The sequence below is a fragment of the Ambystoma mexicanum genome, chromosome 7p (genome assembly GCF_040938575.1).
Source record: "Ambystoma mexicanum isolate Mex_15411 chromosome 7p, UKY_AmexF1_1, whole genome shotgun sequence".
NCBI classification, from domain to species: Eukaryota; Metazoa; Chordata; class Amphibia; order Caudata; family Ambystomatidae; genus Ambystoma; species Ambystoma mexicanum.
The window spans coordinates 704,173,213-704,198,919 of NC_090939.1; the positions used below are offsets into that span (position 1 = coordinate 704,173,213).

The 25,707-nt window shown below is 51.0% G+C and overlaps 1 protein-coding gene across 1 annotated transcript in view; it reads left to right on the forward strand.

The window, feature by feature from the left end:
• The window catches only part of BMX (BMX non-receptor tyrosine kinase), a 628,237-nt gene that overhangs the window by 567,075 nt on the left and 35,455 nt on the right, over positions 1–25,707 (forward strand). Inside the window, exon 17 of the mRNA XM_069636784.1 lies at positions 9,462–9,580. Within this exon, the coding sequence (XP_069492885.1) occupies positions 9,462–9,580 (119 nt within the window). The remainder of the gene's footprint in view (positions 1–9,461; positions 9,581–25,707) is intronic.

A 25,707-nucleotide genomic window follows, 5' to 3' on the forward strand; every position in this document is an offset into this window, starting at 1 on the left:
GAGCTCCACTCGCTCCCCTTTCCCTACTTATTTATCTCTTCTTACTCCTCCTGCCTCAGCCAGACTTCGCTGCTAGGTCCTGCTATCTCATACTCTTCGACTCCGGTGCAGACGCTACTGCTATCCTTTTTGCCTTCCTCCTCACTCCTGTTGCATTGGAAGGCTACGTGGGTTGCTCTACATACTTGTCCATACTTACCATCGGAGTATTGTGATCTTTCTTTACCCATTGGAAGGAGGCCAGCTATGCCCACAACACCCAGGTTTTTTTTTTCTGCCTTTTGGCTTTTCCCCCAGATTGCCTGTGCCCGGGGCTGGAGTCGTGGTGTGGGTTTGTCCTAAATCTACCGTGGCTTCTACCCGTGTCAGGTCACCTACACCTAAGAAAGAAAATGATTATTTGGCCCACCAACAAGGCATCAGCAAAACTACTACCTCGGACTCTACAGGTGAGGAGAGTGGTGCGGAGATTGGGGAGGAGGGAACCCCATATCTTGGGAAAGAAAGTTCTCCGGGGGAGTTACAGGACACCTAGACTCTGGAATTACCTTTGGGGATTAGAGGCTGCCAGAAACTTTTTCAGTTCCAGAAGGTGCTTAAAACCTTCCTTTTTAAATAGGACTAGGCCTGCTCACTGGGGAATTTATTTACGTTCATTGGCCATGCCTATGTTATAGGGGTCTGTTGTCATCTAGACCTTTATATGGTTAAGTCTGCCCACAGTGAGGTATAAATCTTCAAAATCAAATCAAATCATTAGGGGGTTTACTGATTCCGAAACAAATCGGCCTGGGGTTTACCCTCAAATTGGTAACTTGTAAGGCGACATTGATTCTCGCTGGCATCCTAAAAAATGTTCAAAGTCTTAGCGATAAGAACATTGGACTGATTAATTCATATTGCAATTAGATGATTGAAAGTGAATATTATGTTAGGATGACCTAGATGAAGTATCATTGGATTGGGTAACAAAAGCGGATTGCCTCCATATAATATGTGCCAGTGATTTTAATTGCAATTGCCCAGATTTACAAATGGAGAAATAATCTAGCTTACTCACCCTGAATTTCCATAAAACTAAATCTTTACTCATGAAGCGTGGAAAATTCCAAGGTTTAGACCATCCGAATTCTTGGACTACTGACATTTATTTCAGATTGATCGGAACACCCTCAGGGATTGTTCCCGCAAAACAACTGAGTCAAGACTGTCTTTACATTCGACCATCGATTACATTTTTCTATCGGTCAATTTATTAGAGAAATCACAGTCTCTAGAAGTGTCCAATTCTATTAGGAGTTACCAAGCCAGATTATTTCTGAAACTTGTTTTTAGCCTTATTAATTTCAGACCGATTAATCACAGCTGTAAAAGCCTATCCTTAAATATATAAGGTAATAGATTGAAATGGCAGGTTTTCAAAATCTCATGGAATAATCTGTTCCTGAGTCAAAGTTGGACTAACTGGAATGTATTTGATGTGACCCATATGTGTTCTCCAGTGTATTTCAATAATACAGTTAGCAGCTGCCTAAATCAGGCAACTTCCACGATGGATTCGGTAAAACGCCATTGTGTCAAAACCCAAACTCACTCATTTGATATTATAATACGCAATTGTAAAAGAGAAAAGGGACAGAACTACGAAGGGTGAAGTGCTTTAATTAATAACAAGGAAATTCAATTCTGAAAAAGAAGTTAATGTAATTCCTGAATCAGTTTGATCTGGCCATTTCCAGCAGCTTTATGTATCCTAATTGGATGGCCACCCGTTTACCTCTCTAGAAAGTTTCCAACCTTTGGGCTGATAAACTTTGATTTGGAGGATTTTCGGATTTCACTTGAATGTTTAAAAATGTCCAAGGCGTGTGGTTCCCATGATATACCCAATATAGTCCTCAAATCAAAAGTTAGGATTTGGGCTAATGTTTTGATGAAGATGTTCAAACAGATTGCCACTTCTGGAAAGATCCCTCACTTGTGCCGAAATACTATTATTGTCCCTATTAATAAAAAAGGGAAAAGAGATTCTCCAATTAACTATTGGTCCATCTCTTTGATAGATACTTCCAGCAACATCTTATCATCACTTGTACTGCAAGACTTGACAGTGTGGGCTGAAGAAAAGTGAGAGATAAAGTATCTTTCAAACTGGGCTTCCCAAACATATGAGGGTCACTATTAATGGCTTGATTTATACTCTATGTCAAAGGGAAGGGCTAAAACTTAAAGATCATGATCTTTTTTCTGCAAGCTTGGATATAACAGCTGCCTTTGACAAAATTGATAGAAACTACTATGGAGGAAGCTACTGGCCTGGAATGTTCTGATGGGCCTATTAAACATGCCTTTAATCTCAACACAGGTTCAAATACAGGTCCTACACTTGGAGACTTGTCTCCAGTATTAAGCACGTTATAAAAGATGAATTAATTCATTTTAAACTTTCATTCAGACAGCATGGAAGGTACCTTGTCAAGCGAAATCACAATTTATTGTGGGCTAAGACAGGGGTGTCTACTAGCCCCCTGCTTATTTAAATGATATATGTTAGATATTCAGGAAGTTATGTCAAAGCTGAATTTATTTCCTCCTGAATTGGCTTTCTACCAGTGGGCTGGTTAGTCTACACCAATGATATCATCTTATTAGACTCCACCCCAACAGGACTTCAACTAAGTTTGAATTACGTTGGGAAGTTTGTAGTGGTCAAGAACCTGGACATAAATCCTACAAAATAAAAGATCATCGTATTTAAGACGGGTCACAACTACAACATTTGAAATGGTACATTAATGGCAATAAGTGGGAGGAGGTTGGAAATCTGGTGTGCTTTTGGTTTGTTATAGCCAATAAGAAACAACAGCGTTTTAATAAAGAGAAACACTGCTTAAAAATCGAAGTATTCATAACGCAAATGAAAATTCTATCTGCTAAATATTGTTGTTTATCTCTTAAACCGTTAATTGTATTTTAGCAGACAATACAAAACAGGTGCAGTGGAACAGTCATTGCGTACGAACCCAGCAGTAGTCTTTGAAATGTATGCTAGCTTTAAAACAGCAACAATCACTGAATTAATCAATTTATGAGGTCATCTTCAAGATCATCAGATCATTCCTGATAAGTATCCCTGTAAAATAATTGCTTTTTGACCTTTTGGTCATACATTTTGTAATCCAATCGATGATTATCACACATATAGCGACCCCTGGGTACCCCCAAATGACATCCCGGGGGATACCCCCATTAAAAGTGTTATTCGCTTATGCACTTTTTCAAAAATAGGTATAAAAACGTGTCGCCTATTTAATATGAGATTTTCTGCTAGTCATGGATTTTTCTCATGTCAATCTGTACTCTTGTATAGTACTTGTCATTTTATTGTCCCACTTTAAAGCAGGGGCCCAACTAAAAGAGAGCAACCTGATGGTGACCTGAAAGTACAGATTGGCAAAATATCTCAAACTTTACATAGGATAAGTTGTAGTGATTCCTTGAAAGAGGAATGAGGCCAGTTGTAAATAAAATGAGCAGTGCCAGACAAAGGACTAGATGGCTTTGACTTGTAAAGGGTTGCGCCCATTGTGGTCTATGTGGCCTCTCCAATATAAGATAACTTGTGCCTATCCAACTGCTAATGACCCAAGCATGTGCTGATGCGTCTATCATAGTCCGACACAAAGTAGTGCTCAAAACAAAGAAAGTCACAATGACAACATGTAACTGAACTCCAGCTGAAGGCCCAGCTAGACAAATAGCCCATGATGATGGATCCGATTCTCCCAGAGGCTGCTTAGCTCCCTACCTGCTTGTATTGCTACAGTTACTTGTCACTTCGGTGCACTTTATGGTATGTTATGTTATGACAAATTGCTCTGTTCCAGTCACCACTGTAGTGGTCTGACAGAACCTGATGCCTTGGTAGAATAGTCACATATTGTGCCCCCACCATTGTCACGTATTGTGCCCTATGCTGTCCAGATCTAGGTCTGCAAGAGAAGGATAAAGGGGAATGTTGAGGGGGAAGGCAAAGGGGGAATGTTACATACACATGACAGTTTTGTTTGGGAAAGATAGGAAATTAGGTTTTGGGGTGATGTTTGTGATAGATTGCACATAGCGTCAGACTATAATGACCACTGCATAGTGCTGGTCAGGAAGGAGCAAATGGTTAATGCTCCTGCAAATTAGTAGATACCCATGTGGGAGTTTTCTTGACTCAAAGGGGAGTACTGAGATTAGTCAGTGGGTGGCAGCATGGTGGGCTTGAGATGTGCCGAACCATACATTTAAAGCATTTGGTGTTATCATAAATGAGCCTAAAGTGGACTGTGTGTCTTACAGAAGAAATACTGGCAACTCTTTGGGCACAGAAAGCATGAATAATAGTTTTCTAGCATGAGTGCTGGAATATATTGTAGGCACCATCATGAATGTGTTTTACAGTGTCACAGGCAGCATACCGTTGTTTTTTTTTACATGACAATGCTGGAATATGTTGGGATAAAAGGCATCACGAATATGTGTTTACAGTGTCAGTGCTTTCATACATTGTGAGGACCATCGTGTAGGTGTTATCTAGTGACAATACATCCATACATTTGCGCAGCAGCAGCAACATGAACATTGTATAGTATGACAATGCTGAAAATATTGTAGCACAGGAATTGTGAACATGTGCTTTAAAGTATAAACAAAAAATGTATTTTTTCATTCCTGGATGGGCAGCTAACTAATTAACCTGGCAAGACTTGCATGCAAATCCACAGGTGTCCCAATTGGTACACTTCCATATGTAATGCAAAGGCAGAGAGAGGTGGCTGTAGACCCTCTTGGCTTCTCCCAGTATTCCTCAAATGTCCAACCCTCTTGGGAGGGACAGACGCTCAGCTAGACAGCCTAGTACCCCATTCCTTTCCTCTGTACACAGCAACGGGTCCACTCTGGGAATGTCAGTGAGGATGGGCTGCCACCTCTAAACAGCAACTACAAGCACCTGACAATCACATCCAGGCCAGCAGGAGGTGTGTCTAAGTTAGGAAAGGTACCAGAAGAGAAGGGAGTACAGCAATGGAGTAGTGACAAGAATTAAGGCTTCCGCCAACACAAGTCCTTCCAAAACCAGACACAATCTGCATGTCCAGTGCACCTCAACCTCAACGCCAACAAAACGAAATTCCTCTTCCTCTCCAATCACACAGAACAAACACATCGCATCCACAGCCTGCTGTGCATCATGAACCAGTGGGCTTCACTCTGCAGCTAACACCATGCACCAAGTCCCTGAGATTGCACATTGAAAGACATAGCTTCTTCAAATTGCACATAGCAAAGAACACTCAGACAGCTTTTTACTGATTGTCTCTGTTGTGGAAAATCAAGCCCTTACTTCCAGACAATAACTTCTGAATCACAGTACAGGGCTTCATCATTTTTCACCTAAAGGGTAAAATGCCCTACTCAGTGAACTATCCACTTCTATCCTGGTACCAATGAGAAGGGTCCTTCATACCGCAGCCTGCCTCATCAAAGGTCAGCACAAAGTTGGACACATTACTCCCCCACTCATCAAACTGCATTGGTTGACCCTACAGGCATTCATCATTTACAACGCTGTCACTTTGAATGCTCACACCTACCTAGCCAGCAAGGTCAATATACGTGATGGCCAGTGCTTCACAAGAATACAGAACCTTGCCATATTGGATCCAGGATGTCTCATCACAGGCTGAGTTTGACGCAGCCCACATTCCTGGGCCTGGTTGTTCCACTGCAATGAGGCACCCTTTATGTTACCACCTTCTCCCCCTGCCCCCCATTTTGTCCTGCAGCCCTCTCTCCCTTCCACTTTCCCATCGTTGTCTGCAGGACGCTCCCTCACAACTGCTGGTCACCTTCCAGCCCTGCTTCATTCCCTCCCACAACTTGGCTCTCTTTCCACATTGATGGCCACTGACCTCCAAGTACCGCTCCCTCCCACTTCGACCACTGCTGCCCTGAATTGGTTTACCTCCAACCTCTTGGACAGACACCAGGCCATCCAGATTAATATGTTGCATTCTTACTGACTCCCAATCTCCTGTGGAGTCCCACAAGGCTCCATCCTCTCACCAATTATTGTTTTAACCTTTACATGGAGCCTCTGGGCACACACCTCAAAGATCCCAATATAGCCATCCATCAATACGCTGATGGATGCAGTTTTTCATGAGAGTATAAAGCTGACAGGACATCAATCGCCTCCACGATTACTTAACCGTCATCCAGTGCTGTGGCCAGATCATCAAAGGTACTAGGCTGTGCACTTAGCGTCAGCTTTACTTAGCACCGAATCCGGAGTGGTCACTTTCTCCCCATTATCGTACATTGGTCTGTATTGAAGCACAGCGCCTGTGCAAGGGAGATGCAAAATTCAAAGAGGCGCTAAGTACTCTTTTGATAATTGCTAAATTTAGCGCCTCTTTGATATTGTTTCGAGCAGTTGGTCTTCTGCAGAACAGCTCTATGCAAGCCGAGCCACATGTTGAACACTGGAGCCAGGGCTGCCTTTATTTTCTTTAGTAAGTGAAGGCAAAGTGAGATGGGGTTGGATGGAAAGGGGGAGGCATGTGAGAGACCTGAGAAAAGGTCAGGGACTCTTCTCACTCAGCATAAGATGAATATCAAAATTGTAGGCTTCGATTGCTTGGAGGCAATCCTTGCATTTCTCCACATTTCAGCCACACATTGTGTACAAAGTGTAGCAAATAATGGTCAATATTTTTAATGGAAATGAACAACCACTTAGTTTCATAGTGCACGCTTTATCTTCATAATCAATTCTTTACTTGTAACGGGAGCGTTTTTGGCCAGTTCACTGTTATAGATGATTTAACCAATAGCACTGTGCTTTCTGGGATATGTAGTTTAGTAGTGACATAAGCAGTAACTGATATCAAGTCCAGGAATTCAGGGAGCCATGATCCAAATATTAATAGCTTGCAAAGACTGACACTGACAAGCCCAGTTTGCCATGTAACATATCTGTGTTGTCCAGCATATGTACAGTTCTTCACCCCGCCTCCCGCAGCCAGGCACACAGACTACAAGCACCAGTGCACACACTGTGCAGGCTCAGGGTGACTGCGTTGTTGTGAACACAGATGCGAGCTGGGAAGAGGGGCTAGAAGGTGGATCAGTAAATTGTGATCCATTGGGCACTTGCAGAGGGAGCATAGATAAAGTTGCAGTAGATGAGGGGAGGGGGCTATTTTGGCTTGGTTAAATGCAGTAAACACGTTGCAAAGCACTGAGGGGGAACCATAAAAGGATTGGCAGCTCCTTGAGAGTCCCTTTTCCACAGTAAATTACTGACATTTTACAATTCGTCACCTCAACTTTGGCGTAAAGTGACTTATTACTTATTATTAATAGCACTGCGGTAGAATTGAACACGCACAACTGGCGTGCACTGTAAAAGCCCTGCACGATGCGGCTGTTTGACACGCAAATCAATGCCATTTTCCCCGCAAAGCTAATGAGATATGCGCTCAGCACTTGCTTCTAATAATTGAATTCATGCGCTAAGGCTGGGGCACGCATACAAAAAAATATGCAAACCTTTGATAATCTGGCCCCCGGATGTTGGCTGTCTACCTCAAACTTAAGGCATCCCATATGCATCGGTCCCCCAGCTGAACAACACATTGCCCAAAAGTAGCTCAATGACATGCGCCTAGTAGGATTTGATCCTCAACTCTCTGAGTCAGCAAATTCTGCAGGCTTTACTATTGATAGCGTCAGGTCCTTATAATAATACAGAGTCAGTAAGGCTCAAATGGTCTGGGCTCCAAATCTCCACCCTGTGCAACTTCAAACCCTTTATACTGAGGCTAGAATTCTGGACCATAATGCAGGTCCTTGAGCTCTTGCACATCAATAGGGGAAATGCCCTCCTAACTGGTGCCCCAGCTGCTTAATTTGCTCCGTTAAAAAACGGTGCACCATGCTGCAGTACGTCTTTTTACAGGTGTGGGGAATTTTGAACCAATCACGCCCATCCTATGCAAGCTAAATTAGCTTCCTCTTCAGGCCAGTATACTCTTCAAGACTACATGTAACATCTACAAAGCAGTCACGAGTAACACACCAGCTTACCTGGTGGCCAAGCTCCGCATATCTGATGGCACACACTCCTCGTGCAGCAAATCGACCAAATAACTTGAATCACAACTCCCCCGCAAAGAGAGGGCCCGCATTCAATATTTCTCTTGTCATGCACCCATCCTTTGCACCTCGATCCGGGTATGGTCCTGGAATGCCCCCACAATTTTCCAATTTTGAACATCTCTCAAAAGGTGGCTTTTTAAAGAACACCTGAACAAGGACTAATCCCAATGAAAGTACAGACCGGCGCACAAACCATAGCTCACAGTACTATGCTACTGTTCAAAAGATGCCATACACTGGCTGCCCACACCCTGTACAGTGCTCCGCTGCTCTTCGGCAAGGCCGGCACTGTAAACAATACAAATAAACAATAAAATAAATCACTTTGCTGCTTTCCTAAGCTAAGGCCTCGCTCCATAAATACCCAAAAGAAATCTAATTTTAAAAAAAGATGCAAAGTGTATAGCTGCCTCAACCACTGATAAAAAAGGAGTGAATAATGTGTCAGACTGGACCTCCGCCCTGCACCTGTGGTAATAACTTCTGTTTGTTAGGGAACTTGGCTGCCTGGTCTGTGGCTTCATAGCACTGACAATGTTTGGTGATTCCATTTTGCCAATCTGTGCTACCATTTTATCAATCTTTAAAAGACAAAAAGACAGCTGAACTCCTGCACCTTTGCCCCCCTGGGCTGAATGAGTTCCCTGCCTGTTGGCTAGACATTCCACTTCCCGAATCTTACTACTGGAAATGCATGCTTTCCTTGATTAATATACCAGTGTGATGTGGCATTCCTACAGACCAGATGTGATGACAACGTATGCCTACAGATACCAGGCTGGGCACCGTCTCCAGGAAGGTATATGTTGCTGCCTCTCTCATTGTACTTTTAACCATAAATGGCTCCCCCCACCCCCTTCAATATACCTGTCTGTTTTCTCTGCCCGCACTACCTGTTGGCCATGGCTGTGGGGACTTTAGCAAACACACACGTGCCAACATGACTCTTGTTCACTGGGGGAGCGAGAGAAAGGTACAGAGTGAGACAGAGAGGAACAGAGAACTAAATTGGAATATGAAACACTAAGCACTGGAAGTTTATCCACATTATATAAGGCAGGCTCTTATAAAGGGTTAGATGTACTGTAATGTGTTTAATCTTTTCTTAAGTGTCTCGTTATGTGGCTTGCCTTGTATTTTATAAGTGAGATTTATTTTTGTATGGGAACTGCATATTCTTTTCTTTCTGAACAACAAGATATGATGTTAAATAATAAACTGTTATTGTCCTATATTTGTTTCCTTTACAGATACGTGCTGGATGATGAGTATGTCAGTTCAGTGGGAACCAAGTTCCCTGTCAAGTGGTCTGCTCCAGAGGTTTTTAATTACTCAAACTTCAGTAGCAAATCAGATGTGTGGGCATTTGGTGAGTATTTATAAATGAATGATTGCATGACTACAGTGAATCTATAAATTGTGAGGGTGGGGCTAAAAATGCACCACAATTCACTTCTTGATCTTATGTAACCTTTCTTTCTAAATTCTTGAAAAAGCATTTAAAATATTTTAGTATTGTATCATCTTGATTCGCATTATGTTTTCAATTCATCTAACTGGCAAGACTAGGTGTAGATGAAAGGGGTATTCCCTCAAAAAAAGAATGACAAAATAACGAGGCTGAGAACGTGGAGTTTTTTTAATCAATGCTTTTACTTGTTTGCACTTTTTTTCAAAAAATAAATGGGGTTGCTTGAGGGAATAGATTAAGGTTTGGGATGCAGGGAACGGCTGCAGAGGGTCTCTCTCCACATTTAAAATAAAACAGTGCAAAAATTGACTGAAGATTATTTTGAGTTTTTGACCTTTTTGTTTTAAATTCGATATTTCAAAGTAGAACCAATAAAAGGCATGCACCGGAGAATGTATCTGATAATGACAGGAAGCAAAGACATTCCAATTCATTTTTAGATGCCTACGGTATATTGATCCACTTCTCTAATAGATTTGAAGAGATCCTTGGGGAGGTTTGCGTGTCACACAAATGCATAGGTAGGTGTCTGACCTGCTTTATTTTAGCATTGATGCAGGGCTGCTTCAAAAGCAAGGGAGGATTTTGTGGTCACCTAGGGTGCTACTTGCAGGGGGCAACATTTGGCCACTATAATTGGCATAGTCTCTCTTTCTGCACAATGCTTCTTTCACATATGGTGTCAAAATTCTGTTCACGGAAGTTACTCTTTGGCCTCTTCATGGCCGTATGTCCACAATATCTAAAGACCTACACACATTCAATGATGTCTTTTTGTGCATTATATATAGCTTTAGATCACGACAACACATCGCAAGCAACAGAACCCTGCCATCTGTGGATGACAGCACACAATAAAGTTGCAGCATTGACTATTACATGCTCTAAGACGACTTCCCCACTATCTCAGCATCAGATTTACAGCATCCCTTACTAATATTTCCAACCTGTCCCGATTGAAAAATTGGCTTTTTCTCTTTGCTCAAATATTACCACCATTACCTTAAAGGCCTAGCAGAACTCAGGAACCTGCAAGAAGGCCCAACTGGGGCTGTGGCTCCCATGAAGCTGATGTTGAAATCGCACACTCAGTTAAATGTGTTCATATTTCCTTCCAGCTTCCCCATCTATAGAAACTGTCCGATCGTGGCTCAGGGAAGTGAATAGAGGGGCTTTGCACACTGTGTTTTCTTGGGCATGGTATCTATATGTAGTGGCTCACCATGCCACATTGGAATGCTCAGAAGTCTGACCTCGGCTAAACTTGAGACAGATTTAGTGTTCTTAAGCACTTTGCTTGCATGCCTAAAGATTTGGTAACCATGACATAAATAAATGAGAAAACCAAAAAAGTGAGGGATGTTTTGCTCACTTTTTGAGGAGCTGGTGCACAATCGGCTAATTCGGATTTCTGTATTACAACCCTATGGGAAATATTGTTGGGGTCACAAGGGAAGTAAATAGAAGGACATTGCCACTTGGGGTTTCTTGGGCATGGCTTCAAAATGCCTCATCGCACCATGCAATGAGTAGATTCCGGACATACTGACATTCCTGGTGCATCGAACACCTCTTCTCCACCTAACTCTCCTTTCAGCGCTGCGCCACACAGATTACAGTTGAATTCCACAATAAATGTGGTCCAATTGTACACAAAGCTCTTCAACCTTTTCCTTCTAATGCCTTCCCGAGCACCATATCTATCCCTCTCCCTCATCCGAACTATCTGCTTCGTCTTTGCTCCCCCCACCACTACCGACATTTTCTGTCATATTTTTATTTATTTATTTATTTTATTGTGTTCCACAGTACAAAAGTACTTTTAACACAGTTAACCTCTAGAAGTACAATATAATACAAATATAGTACAAATTCACAATACAAGGATTAAGAAAACATTCCAACCTATAATATAAATACTGCAGCGTTCTTTAAAAACTCTAAAACATGAATACTCATGCTTAGTTCATTGCAATTCATGATCTTCCTCCATAACTCGTGTCATGAGAAATACCCAATTCCATGTAAACATTGGAGTCGCAGGATTTCCAAATTTGGACACTCAACACATAGATGCCTTAGAGTCTCTGTCTGGAGTTTACAATGACGACACAACCTCTGGTCTCGTGGAATGTTATAACGCCAACCAAATATTTCATTAGTTGGTACCAAGTTCAACCTAAGTCTTAATACTTGAGACCTAACGCTTCTCCCCGGATGTTTTTTCAAATAAGGTGCTGGTACATTAAAGCTTTTACAAGACCACACAAAATGATCACCAAAACATTTATAATCCATAATCATTCCTCTCAAATTTGTCCAAACATACCTGCACCATTTTAGCTTAGCTACTTTTTCTGTCATACTCCTTCTTTGCCTCTCTGATAGGCAAAAGCTCTGTGACGCCACAAACTATGGCAATAGGCTCTATACAAATGCAAGAGAACATAACATAACAGATATTCTAGAAGGTGTTAGTGGGTGTAGAATAGCACATACTTCAAAACGTTTGGTGAAATGATTATAATAGAAACAGCAGAGTCACAAGGTAGCGTGTAGACTCATGGAATAATTAGCGCGGCGCAAGTGGCCAAAAATGTGCGATTCGCAGTGGAATAGCGAAAATCGCAGTGCAAGTGCGAAAATCGCACGAAAAGCAGCGCACATCGATTCATGGAAGGCCGTGCGCGAGAAAACCATCGGATGTGCGCTAAAAAAGTGCGCGGCGCACGTTGGCGCACAGGCCATCTCACGCCGTGCGCCAGGTCACAGCGAAAATCGCACAGGCCACAGCGAAAATCGCACATAGCGCAGCGCACACAACAAAAGTAGGCGGAACACAGGGCGTAACACTCGGAATGGGGAACAACTTGCCAAAATGTGGGCGTCACGGGGGAAGTACAGGGTGCAAGTGCGCGGAACGCCCACACGCTCGCCTACAACCCGTATTCATGGAATCGAATGGGACAAAAAAGGGCACAGTCAAACCAGCGCACAGGCACAAACACGACCGCCACAAGAAAGCAGGCGGTAGCGTCTCTGCGCCTGTAACAAATGTGCGCCAAAAGGTGCGCCAACAAATAGCACCTATATACAGCCATGATGAATGTCCTATACTGTGGCCCTCCAGGACAAATGACGTGCAAAGGGGTACCCACAAACACGGACACCCGCTGACTGAAAAATAACGTGTGCGTGTATTCTGGGGTGCGTGGGAAGTCTCACACGCGATTTGGCAGGGTACGTGGATTTCAGGGGTGCGCAGGAAGTTCCACACGCGATTTGGCCGGGTACGTGCGCGGGAATTTCCACACGTGATTTGTCTGGGTACGTGGATCTCAGGGGTGCGCGGGAAGTCACACACGCGATTTGGCAGGGTACGTGGATTTCAGGGGTGCGCGGGAAGTTCCACAGGCGATTTGGCCGGGTACGTGCGCGGGAATTTCCACACGCGATTTGTCTGGGTACGTGGATCTCAGGGGTGCGCGGGAAGTCTCACACGCGATTTGGCAGGGTACGTGGATTTCAGGGGTGCGCGGGAAGTTCCACACGCGATTTGGCCGGGTACGATGGCGGGAATTTCCACACGCGATTTGTCTGGGTACGTGGATCTCAGGGGTGCGCGGGAAGTCCCACACGCGACTTGGCAGGGTACGTGCGCGTGAATTTCCACACGCGATTTGGCTGGGTACGTGTATGACAGGGGTACGCGGGAAATTCTACACGCGATTTGGCTGTGTGCTCCCAGGTATTCCCTGTACACCCTCCATGTTCCCTGCAGGCAGCCGACACCACAGGGGACTACCCTGCACACCTGCTCATGTCACCCAGCACCCCCACCCCCCAGCATCCATGGGCACCCTCCACCAGGCCCCCACTCATGTTCCCCTGCACCCCCACCCCCCAGCATCCAGGGGCACCCTCCACCAGGCCCCCACTCATGTCCAACTCATGTCTCCCACCACCCCCACCCCCCAGCAGTGCAGGGGCACCCTCCACCAGGCCCCCACTCATGTCCCCCTGCACCCCCACTCCCCAGCAGTGCAGGGGCAGCCTCCACTAGGCCCCCACTCATGTCTCCCACCACCCCCACCCCCCAGCCACGACGGGCAGCCTCCACCAGGCCCCCACTCATGTCCCCCTGCACCCCCACCCCCCAGCAGTGCAGGGGCACCCTCCACCAGGCCCCCACTCATGTCTCCCACCACCCCCACCCCCCAGCATCCAGGGACAACCTCCACCAGGCCCCCACTCATGGCCCCTATCACCCCCACCCCCAGCAGTGCAGGGGCACCCTCCACCAGGCCCCCACCCATGTCTCCCACCACCCCCACGCCCCACCCACCATGGGCAGCCTCCGCCATGCCCCCACTCATGTCTCCCACCCACCCCCACCCCCCCAGCAGTGTGGGGCACCCTCCACCAGGCTCCCACCCATGTCTACCACCACCCCCACCCCCCAGCCACCATGGGCAGCCCCTACCAGGCCCCCACTCATGTCCAACTTATGTCTCCCACCACCCCCACCCCCCAGCAGTGCAGGGGCACCCTCCACCAGGCCCCCACTCATGTCCCCCTGCACCCCCACCCCCCAGCAGTGCAGGGGCAGCACCACCAGGGCCCCACTCATGTCCAACTCATGTCTCCCACCACCCCCACCCCCCAGCAGTGCAGGGGCACACTCCACCATGCCCCCACTCATGTCTCCCACCACCCCCACCCCCCAGCATCCAGGGGCACCCTCCACCAGGCCCCCACTCATGTCTCCCACCACCCCCACCCCCCAGCATCCAGGGGCACCCTCCACCAGGCACCCACTCATGTCCCCCTGCACCCCCACCCCCCAGCAGTGCAGGGACAGCACCACCAGGACCCCACTCATGTCCAACTCATGTCTCCCACCACCCCCACCCCCCAGCAGTGCAGGGGCACACTCCACCAGGCCCCCACTCATGTCTCCCACCACCCCCACCCCCCAGCATCCAGGGGCACCCTCCACCAGGCCCCCATTCATGTCTCCCACCACCCCCACCCCCCAGCCACCAGGGGCAGCCTCCACCAGGCCCCCACTCATGTCTCCCACCACCCCCACCCCCCAGCCACCAGGGGCAGCCTCCACCAGGCCCCCACTCATGTCCCCCTGCAACCCCACCCCCTAGCAGTGCAGGGGCACCCTCCACCAGGCCCCCACTCATGTCTCCCACCACCCCCACCCCCCAGCCACCAGGGGCAGCCTCCACCAGGCCCCCACTCATGTGTCCCACCACCCCCACCCCCCAGCAGTGCAGGGGCAGCCTCCACCAGGCCCCCACTCATGTCTCCCACCACCCCCGCCGCCCAGCCACCAGGGGCAGCCTCCACCAGGCCCCCACTCATGTCTCCCACCACCCCCACCTCCCAGCAGTGCAGGGGCAGCTTCCACCAGGCCCCCACTCATGTCTACCACCACCCCCACCCCCAGCATCCAGGGGCACCCTCCACCAGGCCCCCACTCATGTCTCCCACCACCCCCACCCCCCAGCAGTGCAGGGGCACCCTCCACCAGGCCCCCACCCATGTCTCCCACCACCCCCACCCACCATGGGCAGCCTCCGCCAGGCCCCCACTCATGTCTCCCACCCACCCCCACCCCCCCAGCAGTGTGGGGCACCCTCCACCAGGCTCCCACCCATGTCTACCACCACCCCCCAGCCACCATGGGCAGCCCCCACCAGGCCCCCACTCATGTCCAACTCATGTCTCCCACCACCCCCACCCCCCAGCAGTGCAGGGGCATGCTCCACCAGGCCCCCACTCATGTCCCCCTGCACCCCCACCCCCCAGCATCCAGAAGCACCCTCCACCAGGCCCCCACTCATGTCCCCCTGCACCCCCACCCCCCAGCAGTGCAGGGGCAGCACCACTAGGGCCCCACTCATGTCCAACTCATGTCTCCCACCACCCCCACCCCCCAGCAGTGCAGGGGCACCCTTCACCAGGCCCCCACTCATGTCTCCCACCACCCCCACCCCCCAGCATCCAGGGGCACCCTCCACCAGGCCCCCACTCATGTCTCCCTGCACCCCCAACCCCCAGCAGTGCAGGGGCACCCTCCACCAGGCCCCCACTCATGTCTCCCACCACCCTCACCCCACAGCCACCAGGGGCAGCCTCCACCAGGCCCCCACTCATGTCTCCCACCACCCCCCACCCCCAGCCACCAGCGGCAGCCTCCACCAGGCCCCCACTCATGTCCCCCTGCACCCCCACCCCCAGCAGTGCAGGGGCACCCTCCACCAGGCCCCCACTCATGTCCCCCTGCACCCCCACCCCCCAGCAGTGCAGGGGCACCCTCCACCAGGCCCCCACTCATGGCCCCTATCACCCCCACCCCCCAGCAGTGCAGGGACAGCATCACCAGGGCCCCACTCATGTCCAACTCATGTCTCCCACCACCCCCACACCCCAGCAGTGCAGGGGCAGCCTCCACCAGGCCCCCACTCATGTCTCCCACCACCCCCACCCCCCAGCCACCAGGGGCAGCCTCCACCAGGCCCCCACTCATGTCTCCCACCACCCCCACCCCCCAGCCACCAGGGGCAGCCTCCACCAGGCCCCCACTCATGTCCCCCTGCACCCCCACCCCCCAGCAGTGCAGGGGCACCCTCCACCAGGCCCCCACTCATGGCCCCTATCACCCCCACCCCCCAGCAGTGCAGGGGCAGCACCACCAGGCCCCCACTCATGTCCAACTCATATCTCCACCACCCCCACCCCCCAGCAGTGCAGGGGCACCCTCCACCAGGCCCCCGCTCATGTCCCCCTGCACCCCCACCCCCCAGCAGTGCAGGGGCACCCTCCACCAGGCCCCCACCCACGTCTCCCACCACCCCCACCCCCCACCCACCATGGGCAGCCTCCTCCAGGCCCCCACACATGTCTCCCACCCACCCCCACCCCCCCAGCAGTGTGGGGCACCCTCCACCAGGCTCCCACCCATGTCTACCACCACCCCCACCCCCCAGCCACCATGGACAGCCCTCACCAGGCCCCCACTCATGTCCAACACATGTCTCCCACCACCCCCACCCCCCAGCAGTGCAGGGGCACCCTCCACCAGGCCCCCACTCATGTCCCCCTGCACCCCCACCCCCCAGCATCCAGGGGCACCCTCCACCAGGCCCCCACTCATGTCTCCCACCACCCCCACCCCCCAGCATCCAGGGGCACCCTCCACCAGGCACCCACTCATGTCCCCCTGCACCCCCACCCCCCAGCAGTGCAGGGGCAGCACCACCAGGGCCCCACTCATGTCCAACTCATGTCTCCCACCACCCCCACCCCCCAGCAGTGCAGGGGCACCCTCCACCAGGCCCCCACTCATGTCTCCCACCACCCCCACCCCCCAGCATCCAGGGGCACCCTCCACCAGGCCCCCACTCATGTCTCCCACCACCCCCAGCCCCCAGCATCCAGGGGCAGCCTCCACCAGGCCCCCACTCATGTCCCCCTGCACCCCCACCCCCCAGCAGTGCAGGGGCACCCTCCACCAGGCCCCCACTCATGTCTCCCATCACCCCCACCTCCCAGCCACCAGGGGCAGCCTCCACCAGGCCCCCACTCACGTCCCCCTGCACCCCACCCCTCAGCAGTGCAGGGGCACCCTCCACCAGGCCCCCACTCATGTCCCCCTGCACCCAGGTCCTCACAATCCCCAATCATGTGCGTTATGGTCAGCCTCCACAGCCAAAAGGCCCTACCAAGTAACCCATTCACCCACATGGAAATGGAAATTACATGTTACACCCCCAATGTTCATAAAGCAAATGAACCCATGTCCGTCACACACAATGGTTGCAATTGAATGGGAAAACACCCAACATGACATGCATGAAACCAATGAGATGATACCACACAGTGAAGTATGAAAACAAAAATTTGTATTAAAAACAAATGAATGCAAATGAAATGAAACAAACTACAATGGCAATGAAAAAAAGATAAGCTGCATGTCCGTCCAAAAAAATCAAAAATACAAATCCAAATCCAAAAAAATGTTGTCCAAAGTCACATTAAAAATAAAATCAATCAGAGAGAGAAAAATAAATGCAAAGACCATTGCTCCATGGTGAATAAATAAAAAAAAAAATAATCAAACAATCCAATGAAGAACTATGTACAAAACATCCAAAGGTCCATGAGCCCAACTGAACAAAGGAAACCTACAAAAAACCCTAACTAAAATGCAACTATATACAAAAAGTGGAGCAGTGTCCGTCGACTCCAAATCATAAGAAGAAACAAAGGAAACCTTAAACTAAAGAACTATATACAAAGGTGACAGGCAAGTCCAGCGGCTCACTCCGTGGTGTTCCGGGCCAGGGCATCATCAAACTCCTCATCTATGTCCCGGAGGCGGTCCTGTTCCATGGCCCTGAGGGTCCGCAGGGACGACGCCATCTGCTCCTCCAACCCCCTGCGGATTGCCTCGAGGCACTCGGCCCGCCTCAGGGCCCTCCACATGGAGTTCTCCGCCGTGACCATCGTGAGCCGCGCCTCTTCCGCCCGCCGCCGCTCCGCACCTATCTGCTGGCCCAACCGCAGCCAAACGGAAGACACTTCCTGGCCTGGGTCCTCCTGCCCTCCGGCCGATGCCTGCCCCTCCAATGTTGATGGCCCCGAGCCATGATGCCTCCCACGTTGACTCTGCTGCTGCCTCCGATGCAACTGCCTCTGCCAGCACGACGGCATCCAGGCTGATGGAATCCACCGACGCCGTCGTGCACGTGCCCTGCCTGATGATGCCGGCACATCCTCCATCTGCTGGGGTACAGTTGCTGTGGTGTCCACCCCTGCTGGACCTCCGACTCCCGACTGTGGCAGGTATGGGATCCCCACCGAGCTGGCTGCATTGGTCAGGGCAGGTCCACAGGGGGCCCTGGTGGCATCTGGGCCAGAAGACGGCAAGGAGAACGACCGGCGTATAGCCTCCACAGAGGAGGAGAGGGCCGCCAGATTGGCCGACACATGCAGGAAACCCCCGAACATGGAAGATCCCAATTGGGCCACGTCGGCACGGTGCTCTTCGTGATGACTTGCGTGCTCCTCCCGGGAAGCACGCACGTCATCACGAATTGCACCCGCGCGCATCGCGACCCCAATCAGGACCTTCTCCATACGGCCACGGGTCCCCTCGTCCGCAGGTGGAGGGGAGTCAGGTGACATGGACATCGCCTCTACCTGCGGACGGGCCTGGGACGGGGCATCCCTGCTGGTGCATGGTGGTGCACTCACAGGGTCAGGGACAGCGACATGCACAGGCCCCTCCACTGTGACCTGTGCTGCCTCCTGCCCCTGCCCCTGGACTGCACCACTTGCACCAGCAGGGATGCCCCCACCAGGCCCCATGTGTGCCTCAGTGGCGGCCTCCTCCTCCTCTGTGGAAACCACCAACCTGGATGGCTCCTCATCGTCTTCCGCCGTAGCAGGCCCCTGTGGGGGCTCACCCACCCCTTCCGCTGCAGCCGTGGGGGCATCCCCGCCGCCTTGCTCCACAGCGCCGTCTCCGCCCTCTTCTTCACTAGCCGCTGCGTAGTGGGAGACATAGAACACAAGCATCAGGGTACTGTTCAATGGTCCCCTAGACAGGAAGCAATAGCAGATGAGTACCACTGTCAAAGTACACTTCCATCATGTCCCTCCACAACACATGGGTCAGTCCAGGCAAAACACACACAGTAACAAGCATGGTGCATGCCATGGACATTTCCATACATGTCCAATGGACTCTTGAAACATACAATGATATGGAACTCACATGCATCATGGGTCATGCCTATCACATGCACACACTACACCTCAGTCACATCCATCTGGCCTCATACACCCCAAACACAGCGGATACAAGGATAACTAGGCTGCTTCAGTGAATATGTGCATTGTCACACACATGTGTCATGCATCCATGGTATTCACAAGTCACAGACACGCAGGTCAGGCACACAGACATGGCTACCATATATGTACCTGGCATCAGCACCCATCCCTCACCCCCACCCATGTCCAGGAACAGAGACTGGCATGCCCTCATGTGTAAAATCTGCATAGGGCTCCCCATGTCACATTTAAACACATGCAACAACCATGTGGTTCACACATCACTGGTCGCACATGCATTACCATGATGTCCCTGCATACATACATGCATACATGGCCTATGTCACACATACAGGCAAGTATCAGACAACCAGCACACCGCAACATGCCCTGTCTCACACAGCAATGCTTGGCCACTTACCGCTCAACTCCAGACGGGTCTCCCTCTCAAGGATCTGGGCGTGGAGCGCTGGGCGTAAGCGTTCCAGGACCCTCATCTGGATGGAACTCATGCGGCCCCGGCCCCCCTCCACGAGGCGCCGGGCCTTCACGAGGGTCCTGTACCTCAAGTCCTCCCAGCGCTTCTTGATCTTCTGGACGTCGCGGGTTGCCACCCCCTCCGCGTTGATGGCAACCACACAGTCGGCCCAGATCCTCTCCCGTCCTTCCTTGCTGGCGCGGGACGATCCAAAGAGGGCATCATACTGCCCCAGGACATGCTCCACCAGGACACCAACTTCGGTGGCAGTGAAGCTGGTGCCCCTCTGCCCCTCTGGCCTGGGGTTGCCACTGGTGCCAGATGTGGAAGTGCCCGACATGGCAACCCCAGAGGCAGGAGTGGGTGGGCAACTGGGTCCTGGGGCTGGGCTGTGGAGCGATGTTATCCCAGTCGGGAGTCTTCAGTTCCAGCAGGGGTGGACACAGCAACTGGACCCCTGCAGATGGCTGATGTGCAGGCACCAAATGGCAGGGCACGGTGGCAGCAGGCAGGCAGGCAGGCAGGCAGGCAGCAGCAGATGGCACGTGGGAGGCTGCTCGGGGCACTGGGGGGCAGTAATTCGGCCTTCTGGGCAGGAGCGTGGTCTTCCGTGTGTTTTCGCGTGGCCAGCTTGATACGGAGTGATTTGGCACGTGAAAATCCTGCACGTCAGCGTGAAATTCGAGGAAAGGCCCTTAGCGCGTAAGCGCGTCAGCACGCATACGCGATTCTATTGGACCAAAGGCCCTCAGCGCGTAAGCGCGTCTGTGACGTGACCCGCACGGGTGTTTCCCTCATAGCACGTGATGACGGAGCACACGTGGAAAGACTGCACGTCAGAGTGTCATCGCGTGTAATTGGACAAAAGTGCGCGTACATGCGATTGGCCTATGTACGTGTATTTCAGGGGTGCGCGGGCACTTACACACGTGAGTACATCAGCGCACGTGTATTCCGGGGTGCGCGGGAATTTCCACACGCTATTGGCCTGGGTACTGGATTTCAGGGATGTGCGGGAAGTTTCACACGCGAGTGCATCAGCGCACGTGTATTCCGGGATGCGCAGGAATTTCCACACGCTATTGGCCTGGGTACTGGATTTCAGGGGTGCGCGGGAAGTTTCATACGCAAATACATCAGCGCACGTGTATTCCGGGGTGCGCAGGAATTTCCACACGCTATTGGCCTGGGTACTGGATTTCAGGGGTGCGCGGGAAGTTTCACACGCTCGCCTACAACACGCGCAAAGAAACACGTACGCCAGTAGGAAGCAGGCATACGTCGACCCGTGACGCATAAATTTGCGCGCAAAAAAAAAAACAAGCTCACGCGCCAGGATGAATATACCGTTCCTAGCAGCAGTGGCCGTGGGCTACCAAAGGAGGAGGAGGAGGATAGTCAGGGCCAGAATATTCACACCCAGAACCAGCCTTTTCGGGATGCCTGATGACCAGGTGTATGGGAGGTACAGGTTTCCACCACACATAATACTGGACCTGGTGAGTGAGTGGGAGGATGACCTCACATCACCCACCCTGTGCTCCCGAGCACTCAGCCCCCTGGAGAAGGTCCTCAATATACTGCACTTCTTAGCCACTGGATCATTTCAGCGGACAAGTGCCATAGTGGGTGGGGTGTCACAGGCCACGCAGTCACGCTGCCTACACCAGGTCTTGAACATCATCACTGCACGCCCATCAGTCCGCAGGCACATATACCTGCCCAGAACACATGCAGAAAGGCATGCTGCCGCCCTGGATTTTTACGGTGTGGCACGATTCCCCAAAGTGCTAGGTGCCATCGACTGCACCCATGTGGCTCTACGTCCCCCCAGGGCATCTGAGCACATCTATAGGAACCGCAAGCACTGGCATTCCATCAACGTGCAGGTAGTATGTAATGCCAAGGGAATCATCGCCTCAGTATATGCCAACTATCCCGTGTCCACCCACGACAGCTTTTTTTACCAAATGTCCACCCTAAGCCGGGACCTAGAAGCTGGGCAGCATGGCGATACATAGCTGCTTGGTGAGTATGAATGCCACTGCACATGCATGCATGTCAGATACTGAGCAAGGTCACAACCCCACCAATGATACCAATCACCACCTCCACAGGGGACAGTGCCTACCCTCTCAGCCCCCACATGGTGACGCCAATTCGGAACCCCAACACGCCACCCGAGGTAAGATATAACACAGCCCACATTGCAACCCGGGGCATAGTGGAGCGCACATTCGGAGTGCTTAAGTCACGCTTTCGCTCCCTTGACCGTTCTGGCGGGCAGCTGTTATACGCTCCCCCAGTAGTGTGCAGGATCATAGTGGCAGCATGTGTCCTGCACAACGTTGCAACACGCCGGGGCCTGCCTGTGAACATGGTGGTGCCCCCACATCCCCAACCACATGCACGCCCGCTGCGCATGGGAGGGGAAAGGGCACGGGGGGAGGCAGCCCGTACACAGCTAGTGGCTAATTACTTCACATAGAAATCACACCCCTGTGGAGTGCACACTGCCCTGGCACATACCATCTGACAATCAATGATGACTCAACCTGACACTGATCCTGAATGTCTGGAGAATCAACCGTCAAAACCATATCAGCCTGAGATTGTTCACCTGGAAGTGTTACAATGTGTGCATCCCTACCTACACAGACACCACCAATGCAGTTTCGTGAAAAAACACATTCATGCAGCTAAAATGAATACCCACTTGCAAAATGCAACATGAGGACAGTGCCATGTCACCCAACCCATCCCCAGCACCGCCACATGACACACCGTGCCATGTCATGCTACGTGCAGGTAAACAAAGTAATCCCCACAACATGACACAAGTGTCACAATGTACAGTGTCCCTAATTGAAACTCGCGACACCTGGAATGCTCACAGTAATGCAGGACCAACAACACACTTGAGCAGGTATTTATCAAAAACACTTATCATCTACTGACCCTCAAAACTACCATTAACATGACATTACGAATGTAAGGAATTAGTAGTCTCACCACCTGGAAATGCCTGCACTCCCACCACTTCCAACTGTATGGTGTTGCCGCCATGTAGAGTTGTAGGTGCACTGCTGCCAACATGGACCCCATCTCCAAAGTAGAGGGCCTTGTGTAGACATGAGGAAAGGACCTGCAAATTAGGAGGTAGACATGGATGATGAGTTACACATCAATGCAACATGCAGTGTACAACACAACAGCAATATGCACTAGGAATGTATACACAGTATTGACTAGACTGCCCACACATGTAGTGGGAGTCCAATGTCACCATGTACGTCAATGTCACTTGGGCACACCCTTTGCAAGCCCATGGAAACGGGAAGCAGGAGGGGTGTGTGTGACATAAACCCAAGCATCTGAACCAAATACATGACAAGCCTGCATGTGCCCAGCCACAATGCAGTGTATGCCCACGGGAGCCACACAAGGCAACACATTGTCCCAAAAAAAAAAAAAATTAAATAAATAAATAAAATCAAAAATGGCCATTAATGGGCCCACGGCGGTTGGGGAGGCCACCCAGGAGGTCCGAGGACAGGGTGCACACCAAAACCCACCTGTGTGGATCTTGCAAAAAAAAAACGGCTACCCTATTGTGGGAGTATCACTGCTGTCGCTATTATCACCCTGTGCAGCTGCATCCGGAGGTGGTTGCACTATGGGAGGCAGCCCACGCAACGCCCTAGTCTGTTCCTCCATGGCTGCAAGCATGCGGGTGTGGTAGGTCTCGTTCTGGAGGATGAGTGTGCGGAGGTCCCCATGCAACAACTCACGGGATGCCCGGACCTCCGCCCTAGTTGCCTGCATCTCAGCTGAGAGCGTACGGGTGAGACGCTCCAGCTGCTGTTCTGTCCTTCGGTTTGTTGAAGCCTCAAGCTCAACAAGGGTCGTCCTGAGGTGAAGGAGTTCCAGCCTCAGGGCTTCCCTGTGGCCCTGGGAATCTATGGAGATGGCTTCCTGCAGAGTCGCCAGTGCCGCCCGCCTGTCCCTGTTGGACGCCAACATGTCCTCCCTGTGTGACTGGCAGATGGAGTCGGTTGCCTGCTCTAGTCGCTCCATCAGCCTTTCGGGGGGGACAATGGAAGTGGCCACCCTATCCATGGCCTGAGCCATCATCTTTGATGATGCTGCCTGTTTGGTTGCCATACCGTAAATGGATTGCTCCCATGCGGTATTGCCAGGTGGCGTACGGCCACCACATCGGCGGGCACCACACCTGTCTGGGGCAAGGCGAACTGCGCCTTGCTGTGCCGGCACTGCCTGAGGCTGCAGGACTGCATTCCCCCTCTGATCTGCTGGCCCAGGAACAGGATCAGATGTCGCGGAGTGTGACCCTGCATCCGTAACCACCAAAGGCGTAGCTGCCAACACTGACATCCCCATTGAGGGTTCTGACCCTGGTGCAGGTGGGTGGGACGGAACAGAATCCCTCCCAGGAACACTCACCTGCGACGGCACGTAGGTCTCATCATCCGAATCAACACCTGAGTACAGCTCGGGGGAGGTGCAGCCAGAGACACCCCTTGAGAGCACGACCTGCAGCAGTTGTGGGTTCTCACCCACCACCACACCACGTCCCTCACTGGTGGTTGGTCGGCCCTCGGACCCCTCCTGGGTCTGCACCATCTCCACAACCCCAGCAGTATCAGGTGCGTCTTCCCCTGCAAAGACATAAAAGCAAACAAATGGAAACAGGCATTAGCACCATGGCACACAATGAGGGCTGAGAAGCAACAGAACCAGTACTTGATTGACACATGTCCCACATGACTAAAACCCTCCCATGCATGCACCCTCACTGCGTATGAAGGGGAGGCAAATGGCACACATTGATGACACCAAGATGGAAGATGAACACATTTGCTGCATGCTGCGTAGCAGTGGCATCACACATTGGCCTGTGATTGCCAGGTGAAATACACATGCAATCACACAGATGGCATGTACCATTGCTATTGAGTGAAGATGGAGAGGAGGGCAGCACTTATTCATTCAGTTCAGTTCCCTCATGTAATAGCTTTTCTAATTCAAACAGGTCTGATTTTTCACCTGGACCTGCCAGTCCAAAATGGTCCGATTGCACAGGGACATGTCTAAACAAATGATATCCAGGTAACAAAGTCACTCCACTTTACCATAGCCATGTCAGACATGTGACTAGAGGACTGAGAAATGCCTAGTAAAAGTGGTGGAATGCAAACAATCTGCCTGAATGAACAGAGAAAAATAAGCAACAATGTTGGTGCAAGGTGACACTTCAAGGGCAACTGGCGTGCTGTTGGGCTATATGTCTACTGTTGGCAGAAGGGATACTGCTATGGCCAAATGCTGCTGCGCAGAATGTATTGCATGAAGCACATGGGTGACCCAAACGACTCAGGCGTACACACCCTCACCTGGCACACAAACAGAAGCCCTCACACACACACCATGCACATGGATGACACACACATGCATGTGCACTCACCGGACAATGCCTCATAATCAGGCAGATCTCCCACGCCTTGGATCTGTTCCTCCGTGACGTAGGTCCCAGCCACTGACTCATGTGGAGTGAGTTCCATGTCTTCTATTGGAGATCCACCTCCAGTCGCTAGAGTTGCGGCATGACTTGAGGCCAGCTTATTCTTTGCCCTGCGCTTTAGGTCATTCCAGCGCTTATAGCAATCATTGG